This window comes from Oryza sativa, chromosome 2 (genome assembly GCF_034140825.1).
Source record: "Oryza sativa Japonica Group chromosome 2, ASM3414082v1".
Classification (NCBI taxonomy): domain Eukaryota; kingdom Viridiplantae; phylum Streptophyta; class Magnoliopsida; order Poales; family Poaceae; genus Oryza; species Oryza sativa.
The window spans coordinates 10,761,971-10,776,330 of record NC_089036.1 but is presented as its reverse complement, the minus strand read 5'-3'; the positions used below and the strand labels follow the sequence as shown (position 1 = coordinate 10,776,330).

Here is a 14,360-nt window from a genome sequence, read left to right as displayed (position 1 = left end):
TGCTGACAAGGAATCAAAGCAGCAGCTGCCATGAATTAGTTTATGCTTTAGTTGTTGTAATTAAATTACTGATGAACGGCGGCGTCTGAAACCGCTGGCTCTCGCCATGTTTTAACTGAGCTCTGATCTGTTGTAGCTGAGCTCGTAAGTATATAGGTTAGAACTCTGCAATCAGAAGAGTAGAGAATTCTTTATTAGTTTGACAATGTCAAATTGTACACAAGAGCATTCAGTAAAGTAATATATGTAATCCATTAATTGGTTGTAAAGATCATTGCAAGGAGTATAGTTGCATGAATCTTGTATATATGGTATCTATGTGGCCTACAAACATGTAACACAGCTGATATCGCTGTGAAAGAATATGTATCTGCAGCCTAGAATACTACCCAAAGCTTCTCTGTCCAATGAGGAATCCAGATAATAATTTGGCAACTTATAATCATTGCAAAATTGAGTAATCTTATATCTGAGTCTGCTCTTGCAAAGCAAAGCAGCTCCAAAAAATTGCAGGATGCTTGAGTAACCTCCACTGCATTATCGGTTTTTCTTCGAAACTTTCGGGTTCTTGCACATGCGGATGCTTGCAGGAGTAACCTCCACTAGCTCATCTTCTTGAATAAACTCTATGCAGTCGTCCAGACTGTAGCTTAACGCTTCATCGAGAACCACTGCAGCATACCAAAACGGATGGAAATTAATCGTCTTTCTATCAAAAGTTGGGAGTTTGACAGTTGATGTGAAACTTATGTAACAAATCAATGGAAAGCCAGCTAGGCAGGCTCACAGATGTGGAAAGGCCCAGGAAGATATAGGTTAACAGCATGGAGTACAGAGCACAGGGCTCCTCTGCTTGCTTCCCATGTTGCCTCCTAAGCTTTGGTCAGGCAGATCACAGGTGCAAGAGGATTGCTAGCAAGAAGCAATGCATAGAAGGATTTCTGTGAATTCAAAGGTGAACGAAGGCAGCTTATCCAATGGGATAAGGGAGAAGCATGTCAATATTTAGGCTGTTCCGAGAGCCCAAGTCAGAAGGCATGAAGAAAATGGTGACTGTGATCGCAGTGGTAATGTAATGCACTAATACTAGTGTTTGTTGGACTCTATTCACGGGAATATGATTCCACAGAGGTGGAACCAGATCGGCTCACCTGGGCTATGGCCCAGAGCCTAGGCCTTAAGTTCAATAGGCTCAAATTAAATTTCACCATGCTAAGCCCAGTATGGGCCGAAACATGCTAGGCTTGGCTGGCCCAGGCCTTGGCCCAAGGCTGGCTCCACCCCTGCGCTGCCACGAGCCTGTGCATACATGGGTTACAGTTTTGCTTACATGGCTTCGAACTCACTCAGGGAAAGTAGAGCCTGTTTATGATGTTTTGGTTGCATCAATCAGGTCAATAGGCAGTAAAGCACTAAAGCCCCTCCAGCCAGACCTGCCCAGCCTCAAGATGCAAGGGTTTACTTATCAGGAACCCCAACCTAGGAACTTTTTGGAGATATCAACTGTAGGTTTCAAGAAAGGCATGGATTATGTGAGTTGGACCAAGCTAGCTATGGTTTAGTTGAACAGCTATTCACAAGAGAAAACAACCAGTACCTAATTTTCTTCAATAAAAAGATATTTCTACCAAATAATATAATCGCAGTAACGAATAGTGGTTGCAGATGAAAATTTTACCTGTAGTTTCCTTGTTGGAGCGGACATTTGTTGCAGCCTTTTTCTTGCACACATTAATTGCTAAATCACCTGGTCGCTGATGGATACCAACTATTTGGCCCTTGTAAACATCCTGTCCTGGACTCACAAATAGTATACCTCTTTCTTGAGCATTAAGAAGTGCATACGATGTAGTACTTCCATCCTCAAATGCAACCTATACCATGTTATCCAATTTAGATGTTGATGAAAACGGAAGAAAAAAAACTTGTTGCTTGAAACTTGAAAGTAATGTGTACCAAGGAGCCTTGATCACGTGAACTAAGATCTCCAGCCCATGGGCCATAGCTGTCAAAAATTGTGTTGAGTATTGCTGTGCCCCTAGATGCTGTCAAAACTGCATTCCTGAGTCCAATGAGGCCTCTAGTAGGAATCTTGTATTTTAGTAATGTTGTTCCCTCTGGCCTGCCATTTGAAAATGACACTTGTTATGGCAACAACTCCTCTATCTCAGGAATAAGCATTATGCAACAGAAAATTTTCAAAGCCATATTGTATTCATTACATCCATTACTGCATGATTTCTTCATAGAGTAAGATATTTGCTTCAAACCATACAAATAATCCATCCAAAAATTCAATCTCAACCACCATCTGAAAATACATAAACCACTCCCAACAATTGTTCTTGCATTTAATTGATATAAGAGGGTCAGAAGTTACTCCGAGACACGACAGCTTAGTACACTCTTGTATAAAATGTTGAGGAAAGTCATGCAGTTCTCAGAGTAATGAGACAGACTCGATGCATAAACTTTTACACTCTAACTTCAATATGGTGTTTGTTGGTTGCTTGATTAATTCAATAGGAAATTTATACTTTTTTGCGAAGATAGTATTAAAAAGTTCCAACATAACTCTCCTCCAAAAAAAAGTTCCAACATAACTTGCAAGCATATGAAGGAATTAGAGTGTGGTACGAACCCACTAGGTTGCATGTCAACCATTTGTCCACGCCTTTTCCCCAAAAGCTCAACAACTGAACCCATATATTCCTCTGGAACTTCCACAGCAGCTATCTGGAACACAGTAGCAAGAATAAGTTGGTTACATGAAAACTGAGGGATTAGGAGTTGTAGGATAGTAAAATCAATAGCAATACTAGTGCCAAAGACAATATTTGTTGAGAAATCTCTACTATTCTAAAGGGGAGTTTTGTCCGTTCGACGATCCCTACCATCCCCACTAGTGCAACAAAAAAAAAACTCCATCTAAAATAAACCGGTGGATGCATCATGCACCTGAAAACTGCTCACCAAGAAAAACCGAAACAGAAAAAACTAAACGTGAACTACGCTGAAGCATGGAGGGGAACATTCGGCCCGTCCTTCAAGATCTCGTTGCAATTGCAACATGCAGGCACCTTGCTACTTGGTGAAATATACAAGTGAATACTGGCATTAAAAGAAACATACCTCATAAGGCTCTTGCAGCTTTCCATCAACTGTCTTGTTAATGACCTTTGGAGGTCCAATCATAAACTCAAATCCTTCTCTCCGCCTGTTAGCAATTGAGGTTCTTTCAAGAAAATGCCAGAAGTACATGTCATTCTGGAATCACTGAATATGATAATAAATGCTTACATGTTTTCTATCAATATAGTGAGGTGCAGTGTGCCTCTGCCACTAACAAGAAATGTATCAGCAGTTTCCCCGTCTTCTACTTTCATAGCTAAGTTCCTTTCAAGCTCACGATATAACCTATCACGGAGATTACGGCTTGTGACATATTTCCCCTGTGATAAATCCAGTGAGAACGGACAAATATTTCAGCATTCCAGAAAAGGAAGAAAACTAGCAACATTATATTTACAAACATGGCATTGGTACCATTACAGCAAATGTGGTGGAAAAGTGCCACTATGGATAATCTTAATTTAAATAACTTGCAAGAAGGCAAGACATTCAATCGATTTTAGATTAAACAAGTTCAATTTGACAAAAGAGATTTGAATATAATTTGACAGCATTCACTTTTTTTTGAGACAGCATTCACTTTGTGGCACTTTAATTTGACTCCAATTTGACAGCATTCACTTCATGCCACTTTAAAGCACAATAGAGCAAAATCTGCATTCTGTGAACTACAATCATGATTTGATACTTTCTAAGCATCCAGCAATGGCAGATCATTTCAATTGTCAAAATAAAATAATATTTAGTCTAACAACTTGGAATGACCACATAGTTGCAATTTAGACATCGATTTTTTTTATCATTTGAATTCAAAGCATTATATCAACATCTAGCTTAGGCATTTTTCAACTCTCTTTTTCAAGCAGGCCATGCTAGACTGCTAGACAGTAGAGATACAATGGAGTTTATCCATACCTCTTTACCGACAAAAGGTGAAGTGTTGATGGAAAAAGACATTCTGACTGTCGGTTCCTCTATTTTGATGGTGGGCAAGGGTGTTCCAGAAACTTTATCTGCTATGGTTTCCCCAATCTGCAGAGTTCAAAGAATAACAGATTTTATAATTATCGTGCTCTTAAGATAAATGTAAACCAGAAAGCTTGAATAAATTGTTAAAAAACACCAACCATGATATCATTGATTCCACATACTGCACAAATGTCACCAGCACTAACATTATCAACTGGAACTCGGCTGAAGTTCTGATAAACGAAAAGCTCACTTATTTTGCTAATTCTACAAGCATCATCTGGTGTACAAACCTGCAAAATATCTTGAAATCAGTAGAAGCTATATTGCTGTCATAAGAAAAGATATTTTTTCCCTTTGTCTTGCAAACAAAAAAAAGGTGACAGATGTGCCTAGATGTAATTTGAAAAAAAGATCAAATCTAAAGAAACTTCAAAAGTGAACCATTAACCAAGACTGCAATGGTTGCTCATGCAAAGAGTATGAGAGATTTAAATCTAAATTTTGGAAAGGTTGCACATATCTTTGATGCTACCCTGTTGTTCTTTTTAATCTTTGTTGGAATATTGGCATTTGCACTACATGCACAAAAAGAACAAATTTGTACCTTCACTTCCATGCCTCGCTGCAGTTCTCCTGCATGCAGTCGCCCAATCGCTATCCGTCCTTTATGTTCATCATATTCAGTATTAGACACCTATACATCAGTCAGCATTGTGGAATTAGTACACAGGACTACAAATAATGAAAGAGAAGTTCTGATAATCTATTATCAGAAAAATAGATTTGTCAAAGTCAGAAAGGCAGCTCCGCAGAAATTTGCTCACAAGAAGACAAATCAAACTTTCTAACAAACAATAAAGTGATGTAGAGAAGAACAAAATAGCTAACGTACTCATATTATGTGCCTGGTAAGTGTCTAGACTTCAACACTAGTTGATGTAACTTTGCATGGAAAATAATCTTAGAAATTTGAACATATGTTCATTTACGAATGTGGCAGTTATTGCAAATTGATCGGTGAATATTAATCATGTAGGAGTTTCCTTAGCTGTCCAAGTACACAAGATACTGATTGCTGATCTTGGCTAGTTAGCTATCAGATTTCAGTCATTTCCAACTATAATTACATAACCTAGTATCCATGGCATGGCTTTCAGCATCTTGGGAGTAATTACTCCCAACTGTATGGAGTTAAGCATCCCAAAGTTCAAGCTTTACCATAGTTGAAAATAACAGTAAGAAACAAACAGAAGAAAAAAATGTAGTGATACAGTGTGTAAGTTGCCATTTTGAGAGAAAATCCGAAATTACAGATGCATCCAAGAAAACAATCACGATGGCTGCATATAAAGTATTATGCAAAGTCATAGCCACAAGTTAAGTACATGACAATATAATCCCCAAGTTTATTACTCACAAGCAATTGCAGTGCACCGTCTTTCTCAATACGTGGCTCTGGTATGCATCTAAGGATTGCCTCAAAAAGGGGTCCAAGATCGTCACCCAAATTTTCTGGAGATAACCCAGCCTTCCCTTTAATACCACTTGCATAGACTGTTTGAAAATCACACTGACATATTGCAGCAAAACAAGAACATAAGGAATAGGAAGAGAACAAATCAATGAACAAAAGTATGGACAAAACTATTTACCTGTTCATCAGTTGCATTTAATTCGATAAATAGCTCAAATGTTGAATTCACCACAAACTCAGGACGAGCAGTAGGTCTGTCAATCTTGTTTACAACCACTACAACAGCATGTCCGAATTCTAGAGCTTTCTTCAGAACAAATCTTGTCTGTGGCATAGGTCCCTCTACAGAATCAACCTACGAAGCATAGAGGATTATGTTAATAGAATGATTTTAGCTCGTTTTCTCAATTCACATTAGAACACTGTTTGAAAAATCAGTTCCATAGGAACTTGTGTAGCATGCAGCAGAACATGGAATCAGTACCCTATATGCAGTGTGTTACAATTTTTGATAGACATAAGGCATGTCAAGATGTGATGGCATCAAAACACTTATTGAACAATGAAGCGCAAAAGAAGCCAATAGAATATGTTTTAAGCATCAAATAAGAAGTAAGCCAATCTTCTTATATAACATTTAACCGCAACAGTAGCTAGTACCACTAGGAGAACTCCTTCCACCATGTTGAGAACGCGTTCCACCTCCCCACCGAAATCTGAATGTCCAGGAGTATCGATGATGTTGATTTTAGTACCCTTATAAGTTATCGAAGTGTTTTTGCTAAGTATAGTGATTCCCCTTTCCCTCTCCAGATCATTTGAGTCCATTATTCTTTCCTGTACAACTTGATTGTCTCGGAAAACCTGCATAATTTAAACAGCAACAGAAATGGTAAATGCACTATTGATTTTCAGCACAACCTTGTGGTTGAACAGAAATAATTTTCACAAATAGTTTGTCGTTCGTTCTAAGGTGTTTTCATGAAGTACATATTCTTCCCTACAGAGTAAAGCTTTCCTTAGCATTAAAATTTTGAAATTAATCTCAGAATGGAACAAGAAGCTTCTAGAATGTACCTTGGCTTGCCTTAACATTGAATCCACCAGAGTTGTCTTTCCATGATCGACATGAGCAACAATTGCTATATTCCTCACATCTCTTCTAGTTGCTTGACCACTCTTCCCAGCTGAATAATTCAGTGAAAAGATGGTACATAGATTAGCATCATATAACAGAAAAGACAGGAAGCTGATATGTATAGATAGATAAATGCATGAAAAATACCAGTCGTTCTGATGGCACTAGGTCAAGCCAGTGCACATATAATGTGGAAGGAAGATATAGTGTATTTGTGAAACTAAAATGTAGGCAAGGTAGCTTTCACACAATAAACACATTCAACAAACTTCAACGATTAAATATGCAAGAGTAGCCAGCAAATCACAAAATACATTCCATGAAGTGTTTGAGACCTTGAACCCTCCATCTATTTGTTAGCAGTTACAACTAAGGAGCTACTCAGCTTGTGAAGCCACAATTGCTATACTCGAAATGTCAACTATGTCATCCTATGCAGCTGCAGCCACCCAATTCTAAACAGCGAGAATCAGATTGCACCCAATTATATATACCACTTACAGATTGCTAACTCATTCCAGGACCAAAAAAAAAAAAGGAGGGGCAACCTCTACCAAGCACCAGCATACACATTCTGTGCTCATTGCACTTGATCAGCGAGGCCGTAGCAAAACTCGCGTCAATGGGCATAGTGCCCCAACCAACCCCACTCAAAGCGAACCACAGCACTTCACCTCACCTCACGATACTAATCAGCAACCCAACCATGGCGGCACCAAAAATCCAGCGCTAAGCCTAGCCCTACCTCCGAAGCGCACAAACCCCCCTCCGCTGATCAAGCAAGCGAGGTTTGCAGTCATGAGAGTGTTTAGCGCTCACCGGCGGGGGAGGCGCGCTCCTTGACCTCCTGGTCGAGGGAGGCGGAGGCCCTGAGGGAGGAGCGCGCGCTCCTCCTCCGGGACCTCCCCGCCGCGACGACGGAGACGCTCGAGGGGCGGCACCGGTTGGCCTGCGGCTGCGGCTTCGGCGCGAGGCGGCGCGCGGCGGTGGTGGTGGTGGCCGCCTGCATCTGCATGGCTGCGGAGGCGGAGGCGGAGGTGGGGGTGGGAGGGTGTGCCGCGGCGAGTGGGTGAGGGGTGGGGGTGGAGGTGAGTTTGTAGGGCGGGGGTGTGGCGGTGGGGGCTTGGGGGATAACGGCCATGGGTGCGGCTGTGCCGCTGCGAGGCCGGCCACGTCGGCCGCCGGCAAACCGGTGGCCCGATGGTGGAAATGGGTGGGGATATTCCTTTTTTTTGAAAATTATCCTGTGGCGTCCGTTTGTTCGTCGAGTCGCGGTCGAAGAAAAATTACTGCGCCCTGTGAAGTGAACACACACGGTCACAATTTCGAACTCCTCTTTGTACTCGTGCGTGTGCCTCCCGTTTTTCGAGTTTTCGGTTTTTTATGTGAGGTTGTGTGTTATCTTCCATGCTAAAGATGATCTAGCCAGTAGAAAAACAATTACTTCCAATGAGATATTCCATATAATAAATTTCAACTACCATCCTGCTAAATTATGTATGCCAAGAAGCATCGGTTGCATGGGAGGGAGGTGTCGTTAGGGCATTCACGGTGCGGTGTAGTGGCATTCTCCCTTGACCCTTGGCACGTTTGCTTCCGGACCCACCAAAATAAAGTTCTCGTGTCCAAAGAATACCACCGGTTCTTGGGTGAAAAAGAGGACGCGTGAGGCTGGGAGACAGCACTGCTTCTACGCTGTGGAGCGAGTAGCATCGTGCTCCTTCCTGTGCTCGCCCTCATCCAACAGGGCCGGAGGGGGCTAACACCCCCATCCCACCCCCTCCCTATTATACTAACTAGCGCATTAGCATATTAATTAGTCCATTATCAATAAATATGATATAGAAAATTAATTAATAAGAAAGAGACGGAGAGACAACGCAAATCAACTCCTCGTTTTCATTGCTTCGGCTTCACACGTCTCTCCGTACTCCCATTGCGTCTCGCTATCGAGCATGGTGTCTCAAGTCTCAAACTGTCAAACATCCAATGATAGAGCTAAAAAGCTAAATTCAAGTTTTTTATGGCAGAACACATGATGTCTTGTTTTATCGTCGGCATTGCTTACTATAACTTATGACTTGTTCGCCCTGCCCACACCCTCCTAACCATAAATCCAGGCTTCACCCCTGCCCTCCAATGAGCCGCCTAGCCCATTGTCCTTGCGATGAGCTGCCTAGCCCGCTGTCACCATCTGCATGCAGCCAACGAGCCACCTAGCAGGCGGTGGGGTGAGCAGCATCAGCGGAGAGGTAAAGGAAGAGCGGCGCAGGCGGGAGGGGGAGCGGCGGAGAGGAGGGAGAGCTGCTGCGGCGGTCAGAGAAGGGGAGTTATGCTGGAGATAGTGGAGAAGGGGAGCTGCCCCGGGCTGGATCCGGCCGCCCCCTCGTCGCTTCGCCCAATGCCATCGCCGCTCCGCCCAGCGTCGTCGCCACTCGGCCACCTCTCCACCTAGGCACTGTCATCGAGAAGGACGTGCCAAGCCGCCGACATTCCAAATCTGCCCCAAGCTCCTCACCATCCACGCACGTACGCAGTGCCGAGCTTGTTGCCGCTTCGATCCGTCGACATGAGTGGTAGGAGAGCGACGGAAGGGGAGATGGGTGCCGGCGGTGGAGTAGCCGAAGGAGGAGGGGGAGTGGTTGGTGGGGAAAGGCAAAGAGAGAGAGAGGAGGGATGAAAAGTTAAGAGAGAGAACGGGTGAGACCCATTATCATGTACTGTGAAGGATAAAATATACCACATGCACTGTGGAGGGTGTTTCTTAGTCTAGCTGGTTGCTTTGGCTCCTCAAATGCCATAGCTGCACTGCTATTGCTTTTATAGTTATATGATTTCACCCAAGTGGTATCTATTTTTCACGTGCTTAGAACGAGAAAACCATTAGCATATGATTAATTGAGTTTTAATTATTACAAATTCAACAAATCGATTTACTGATATTTTAAAGCAACTTAAAGTTTTTACGAGAGAAACGCATTAGCAGCGAGGTTTATACCAGGATACGCATGGTATATTTCCAGTATGATTTAGCAAGCTTATGGATCATCTTTTTTAATCTGTGTTATGAAAATGCATTAATATTACACACGCATGAGGGTAGGGAGGAGTTGTTGCTCTCCATCTATTTAAGGCTCCATTAGATTTGAAGAAATCTGTAGGAAAGTTCAATTTTAAAAGAAAATTCTCTGTGAGAGCCTCTGGATGGTGAAATTGGTTCAAAAGAATTTCAAATGATAGGAAAAGGTGCTTCATATTCTAGAGGAACTTTAACATTTTTACAAATTGATTTGGGAATTTTAGTGCATTTCCTCTATCTCCCTTATCTATAATAAATCAATATATAAATCTTATATATTTTTTTTGTTAGACCGGACCCGACCGGACCCAATCCTGCTAAAGTGACTTACCGGACTGCCCATATTTTTGGCAATTTTATCCAATGGGTACTTTTTTTTATTTCAACTCGTATAACAGTTCAATTATCTGTAATAAATTTACATATTTATTATTTAATTTTATAGATAGTATGTATAAAATGGTATTAAAATACATAGGAGTACCAGACTATCTGTTAATTAACTTACCTGCAAAAAAAAAAACGCACATGAACTCCGAGAGCCCTTTGAATGGCAAGATTGAAAAAACAAATGAATAGGAAAAACACAGGATTCTGATAAGAATACAAGTGTAAAACTGAGGATTGCAAAACACAGGGAAAACTAAGAAATGGTCGTTTGATTGGACTGCAGGATAAACGCACAAATCAGATGTGAGAGATAGACTCAAAGGGAATTTTCCAAGAGATTAAAGTGGATGCTAGATTTTCTACGTTTTTATTTAGAATCGTAGGAATAGAAAAGTTTCCTACATTTTTCCTTTTCAATTCATTTGTTTTTAGTATAGGATAGGATTTCAATTCATTTGTTTTTCCTCCAATTCAAATGGGCCTAAGTGATAAGCTCGAAAGAACAGGGACTTGGATTAATTTTGTCACAGAATGATCTAGTGTGGTGACGGCCAGAAGAGATGGGCCCAATGGCCTAAGCCCGACGTTTTGCCGAGAAAAAAGTGTGGGCAAAAAAAAGGGCCCATAACTTTAGTGGGTTATATAGCCCATCGAAGCACCTTAAGGTTCCTTGTTGGGTAAGAGAAATTTGAGCCCATAATTTTTAAATTTTTTTTATTAAAAGTTTTAAAAAATAATTTTCTATTTCAAAAATTAACAAAAGTAGTAGCCCGCCGCCGCCCTCCCAGAGGGCGGCAAATGTGATGTGGCAGACGGCCGTCAATGAAATTTGCATGCGGCCCCCTTGCCGCCCTCCGCTAGGGCGATTTTACACTGTGCGGGGGGCCGCCTGCAAATGGGCGGCGAGGGGGGCATGGAAATTTGCAGGCGGCCCCCTTGCTGCCCTGGGGGAGGGCGATTTTACACTGTGCGGGGGGCCACCTGCAAATGGGCGGCGAGGGGGCCTAGAATTTTGCAGGCGGCCCCCTTGCCGCCCTGGGGGAGGGCGATTTTTGCCTCTCTCCTATATAACCCCGTCCCCCCTCTCTAAAATTTCATTATAATCTGTAAAAATCCAAAAAAAAAGGAAAGAGAGAGAGGGGATGGCAGCAGAAGGGGAGCGGCGAAGCCCTACTGGTTTGCTCACTTCATCACAGGTTTGCTCCCATACTTCTTTTGCATTTGTACTAATATATTATGTTTGAGTACTATATGTTGCGTTTTAGTTTTAGTTCCATATATTTTAGCATATCTGTAGCACACAGCACATATGTGTAGATCTAGAGCACAGAATATAATAGTATGAATTGAGACATAGACAGTAGTGTTAATTGTAAGATGTACTTTAGTTTGATCTGGAAAACGTAACCTACTTTTAGAATTTTGGAGAACAATATTGTAGAGAATGTAACTTAGTGCGTAGTACAGAAATGCGAGGTTAACGTAGTTATTGTTTTCATCAGGCACAATATCAAATAAGGTCACATTTCATATAGTTCACGGTGAAGGAAATCTTAGATTTGGTCCAGATGGTGCTGATCTGTCGGATTTTGTAATGACATCTAAGGGCATCGATAGGCCTGCGGAGAGAACATTTCAGTCAATTTATAGTTGGTTGTTGAGAGGATTTAGAATAGACCAAGAAGTCTACACAATGTCAGTATCTCTATTGTAGTGAGTCGTGCAACAGAAGGTTATTTTTGGGAACTAATGCCGATGGACAGCACTGCTGCTTGGAGACGGTATGTGGAAATGGCTTTTGAATGGTCATGGCCCCTCGTTATATTTGTGTCGGTACAAGAGAAAGATACAAATGTTTCAATGCAAACCGAAGATGTGGAGGGTTCTAGCAATGCAGGGGATGTTGTTGGACCATCGATGCAAAATGAGGAAAATCAAACAAGGGAGGAGCAGGCCATGGGCATGGCGGATGAGGGGGAGATAGTCGGTATAATTGTTGATGAAATGGAGAGGGAAGATTCAGATAATGAGCAAGCGGAGGACGACGCATCATCCGATGAGGAAGGTGATGTAATGGCCACTGATTGGGCAAATGAGGACTTCTTTGGACTTGTTATATCAGATGGTGATCATGTACCCTGGGAGTATAAGGAGAACGAGGTAATTGAGGGTGCTAGGTATGCTCATAAGGATGAGATGAAGGAGGCAGTGAAGCATTGGGCAGTTTCCTTGTAGAGAGAGTTTAGGGTGGTCAAGTCAACAAATTATGTGTATGAAGTGAGGTGCATGAAGGAAGATTGTCCGTGGCGTGTCCATGCATATAAGGGTAAATGGAATGATTATTGGAAAGTTAGCATTGTGACCAAGCACCAGTGCTACTTACAAGGGGTGGAGAAGTATCACCGAAACATCACTTCAGCTTTTGTGGCAAGTGAGATGTACAGTAGTGTTGTTGGTAACATTGGCTTTGAACCAAAATCAATTATTAGCCACATCGAGAACAAATTCAAGTACACCATAAGCTATGCAAAAGCCTGGAGAGCCAAACAAAAGATTATTGAGATGAGGTATGGCACATTTGAAGCTTCTTATGATAATTTGCCTAGTCTGTTAGCCACCATTGCCCAGAGGAATAATAGTACTTACTATGACCTACATACATTTACATCGGCTGATGATCGAACAAAGAGTGTGCTGCAAAGAGCCTTTTTCTCATTGGGTGCCTGCATCAATGCTTTTGTGCATTGTCGATCTGTCCTATGCATAGATGGGACATTTTTGACAGGTAAATACCGAGGTTAGATATTGACAGCAATTGGGTGTGATGGGAACAACCAGGTTCTACCTATGGCTTTTGCATTTGTAGAGAGTGAGAACACTGAAAGCTGGTACTGGTTCCTAGAGAGAGTGCACATTGCAGTGGCGCGTATGAGGCCCAACGTTTGCCTTATACATGATCGTCATGCGGGTATGTTGCGGGCTATTGACTACTTGCAGAACGGTTGGGATGAGAAGGGACTTCCAGCTAAGTGGCCTGATGTTCGGAGTCGGTGGTGCATGCGTCACATGGGTGCAAATTTCTATAAGCAATTCAAGAACAAGCATCTTATGGAGCTCTTTAAGAGGCTCTGTGCACAGAACCAAGAGAAGAAATTTAATGAGTTGTGGGACAAGTTGGATGAGTTAACAACGAAGCAAACAGATGAGCAATCTCGCAGACCACAAGTTGAAGGTGACGAGCCTCCCATACCTCTTGGTGCATTACATGATGACCCACCAACAATGAGAAGGAGGTCGGGGTCGTCCATCAGAAATTTCACTCAGTGGATTGAGAATGAGCCTAAGGAGAAGTGGTCTCTATTGTTCGACACTGATGGATCTCGGTATGGCATAATGACAACCAATTTGGCGGGGGTGTACAACTGGGTAATGCGAGGAGTTCGGGTACTTCCATTGGTTGCTATTGTTGAATTCATCCTTCACGGCACGCAAGCCTACTTTAGGGATCGACACAAGAAAATTGGTCCGTCCATGGCCGATAACAACATAGTGTTTGGCAACGTAGTGACAAAGTACATGGAAGATAAAATCAAAAAGGCACGGAGACATAGAGTTGTTGCTCAAGGCACACAAGTGCATAAGTATGAAATAATGTGTGTTGATAGGAGCAGGCGTGGTATCTATCGCAAGCAAGCCGTGCAGGAATGTGTCTTGAAGGCGGATGGTGGATGTACCTGCAGTTGTATGAAGCCGAAGCTTCGTCACCTTCCTTGCTCACACGTTCTTGCTGCTGCCGGTGATTGTGGCATATCTCCCAATGTGTACGTCTCAAATTATTTCAGGAAAGAAGCAATCTTTCATACATGGAGTGAGGAGATATATGGGTTCGGGATCTCAGGATCTTACACAACGCTAAGTGCCAAAGTTTTTTATATTCCAGATCCATCTAAGTTAAGGGTGAAAAAGGGTCGACGCCAAACTAGACGCATCAGAAATGATATGGATGAGTCAGAAGCAGGTGGGAGGACTTTATGCTGCAGCAAGTGTGATCTGCGCGGCCATACTTACAAGAAATGCCCGAAGAATGCAGAAGTTCCAAGTGGCGCGGATGCTGGTCCATCTGGACAGGCAAGTGATGGAAGGCAACCACCTGGTGAAGGAACAACAAGCAGGCG

The 14,360-nt window shown here is 42.3% G+C and overlaps 1 protein-coding gene across 1 annotated transcript; it reads right to left on the bottom strand.

The window, feature by feature from the left end:
* Nucleotides 1–228: 228 nt before the first annotated feature.
* LOC4329037 (putative elongation factor TypA-like SVR3, chloroplastic) lies at nt 229–7,918 on the bottom strand. Its single transcript, XM_015771915.3, has 14 exons — nt 7,536–7,918; nt 6,656–6,765; nt 6,239–6,442; nt 5,757–5,933; nt 5,522–5,674; nt 4,709–4,798; nt 4,260–4,394; nt 4,048–4,164; nt 3,301–3,452; nt 3,133–3,217; nt 2,642–2,736; nt 1,957–2,122; nt 1,679–1,874; nt 229–671 (listed from the first exon to the last, which is right to left on the bottom strand). Exons 1-14 carry the CDS (start codon nt 7,855–7,857, stop codon nt 538–540), a joined length of 2,136 nt encoding a protein of 711 aa, XP_015627401.2. The 5' UTR covers nt 7,858–7,918; the 3' UTR covers nt 229–537.
* Nucleotides 7,919–14,360: the final 6,442 nt, after the last annotated feature.

Coding starts and splice junctions, on each gene's coding strand:
- LOC4329037 (XM_015771915.3), bottom strand. CDS start 7,857: ATGGCCGTTATCCCCCAAGCCCCCACCGCCACACCCCCGCCCTACAAA. Junction 5,934..6,238: donor TGGAAGGAGTTCTCCTAGTG/GTACTAGCTACT, acceptor TATGCTTCGTAG/GTTGATTCTGTAGAGGGACC. Junction 672..1,678: donor CTCCAACAAGGAAACTACAG/GTAAAATTTTCA, acceptor GGTATGCTGCAG/TGGTTCTCGATGAAGCGTTA.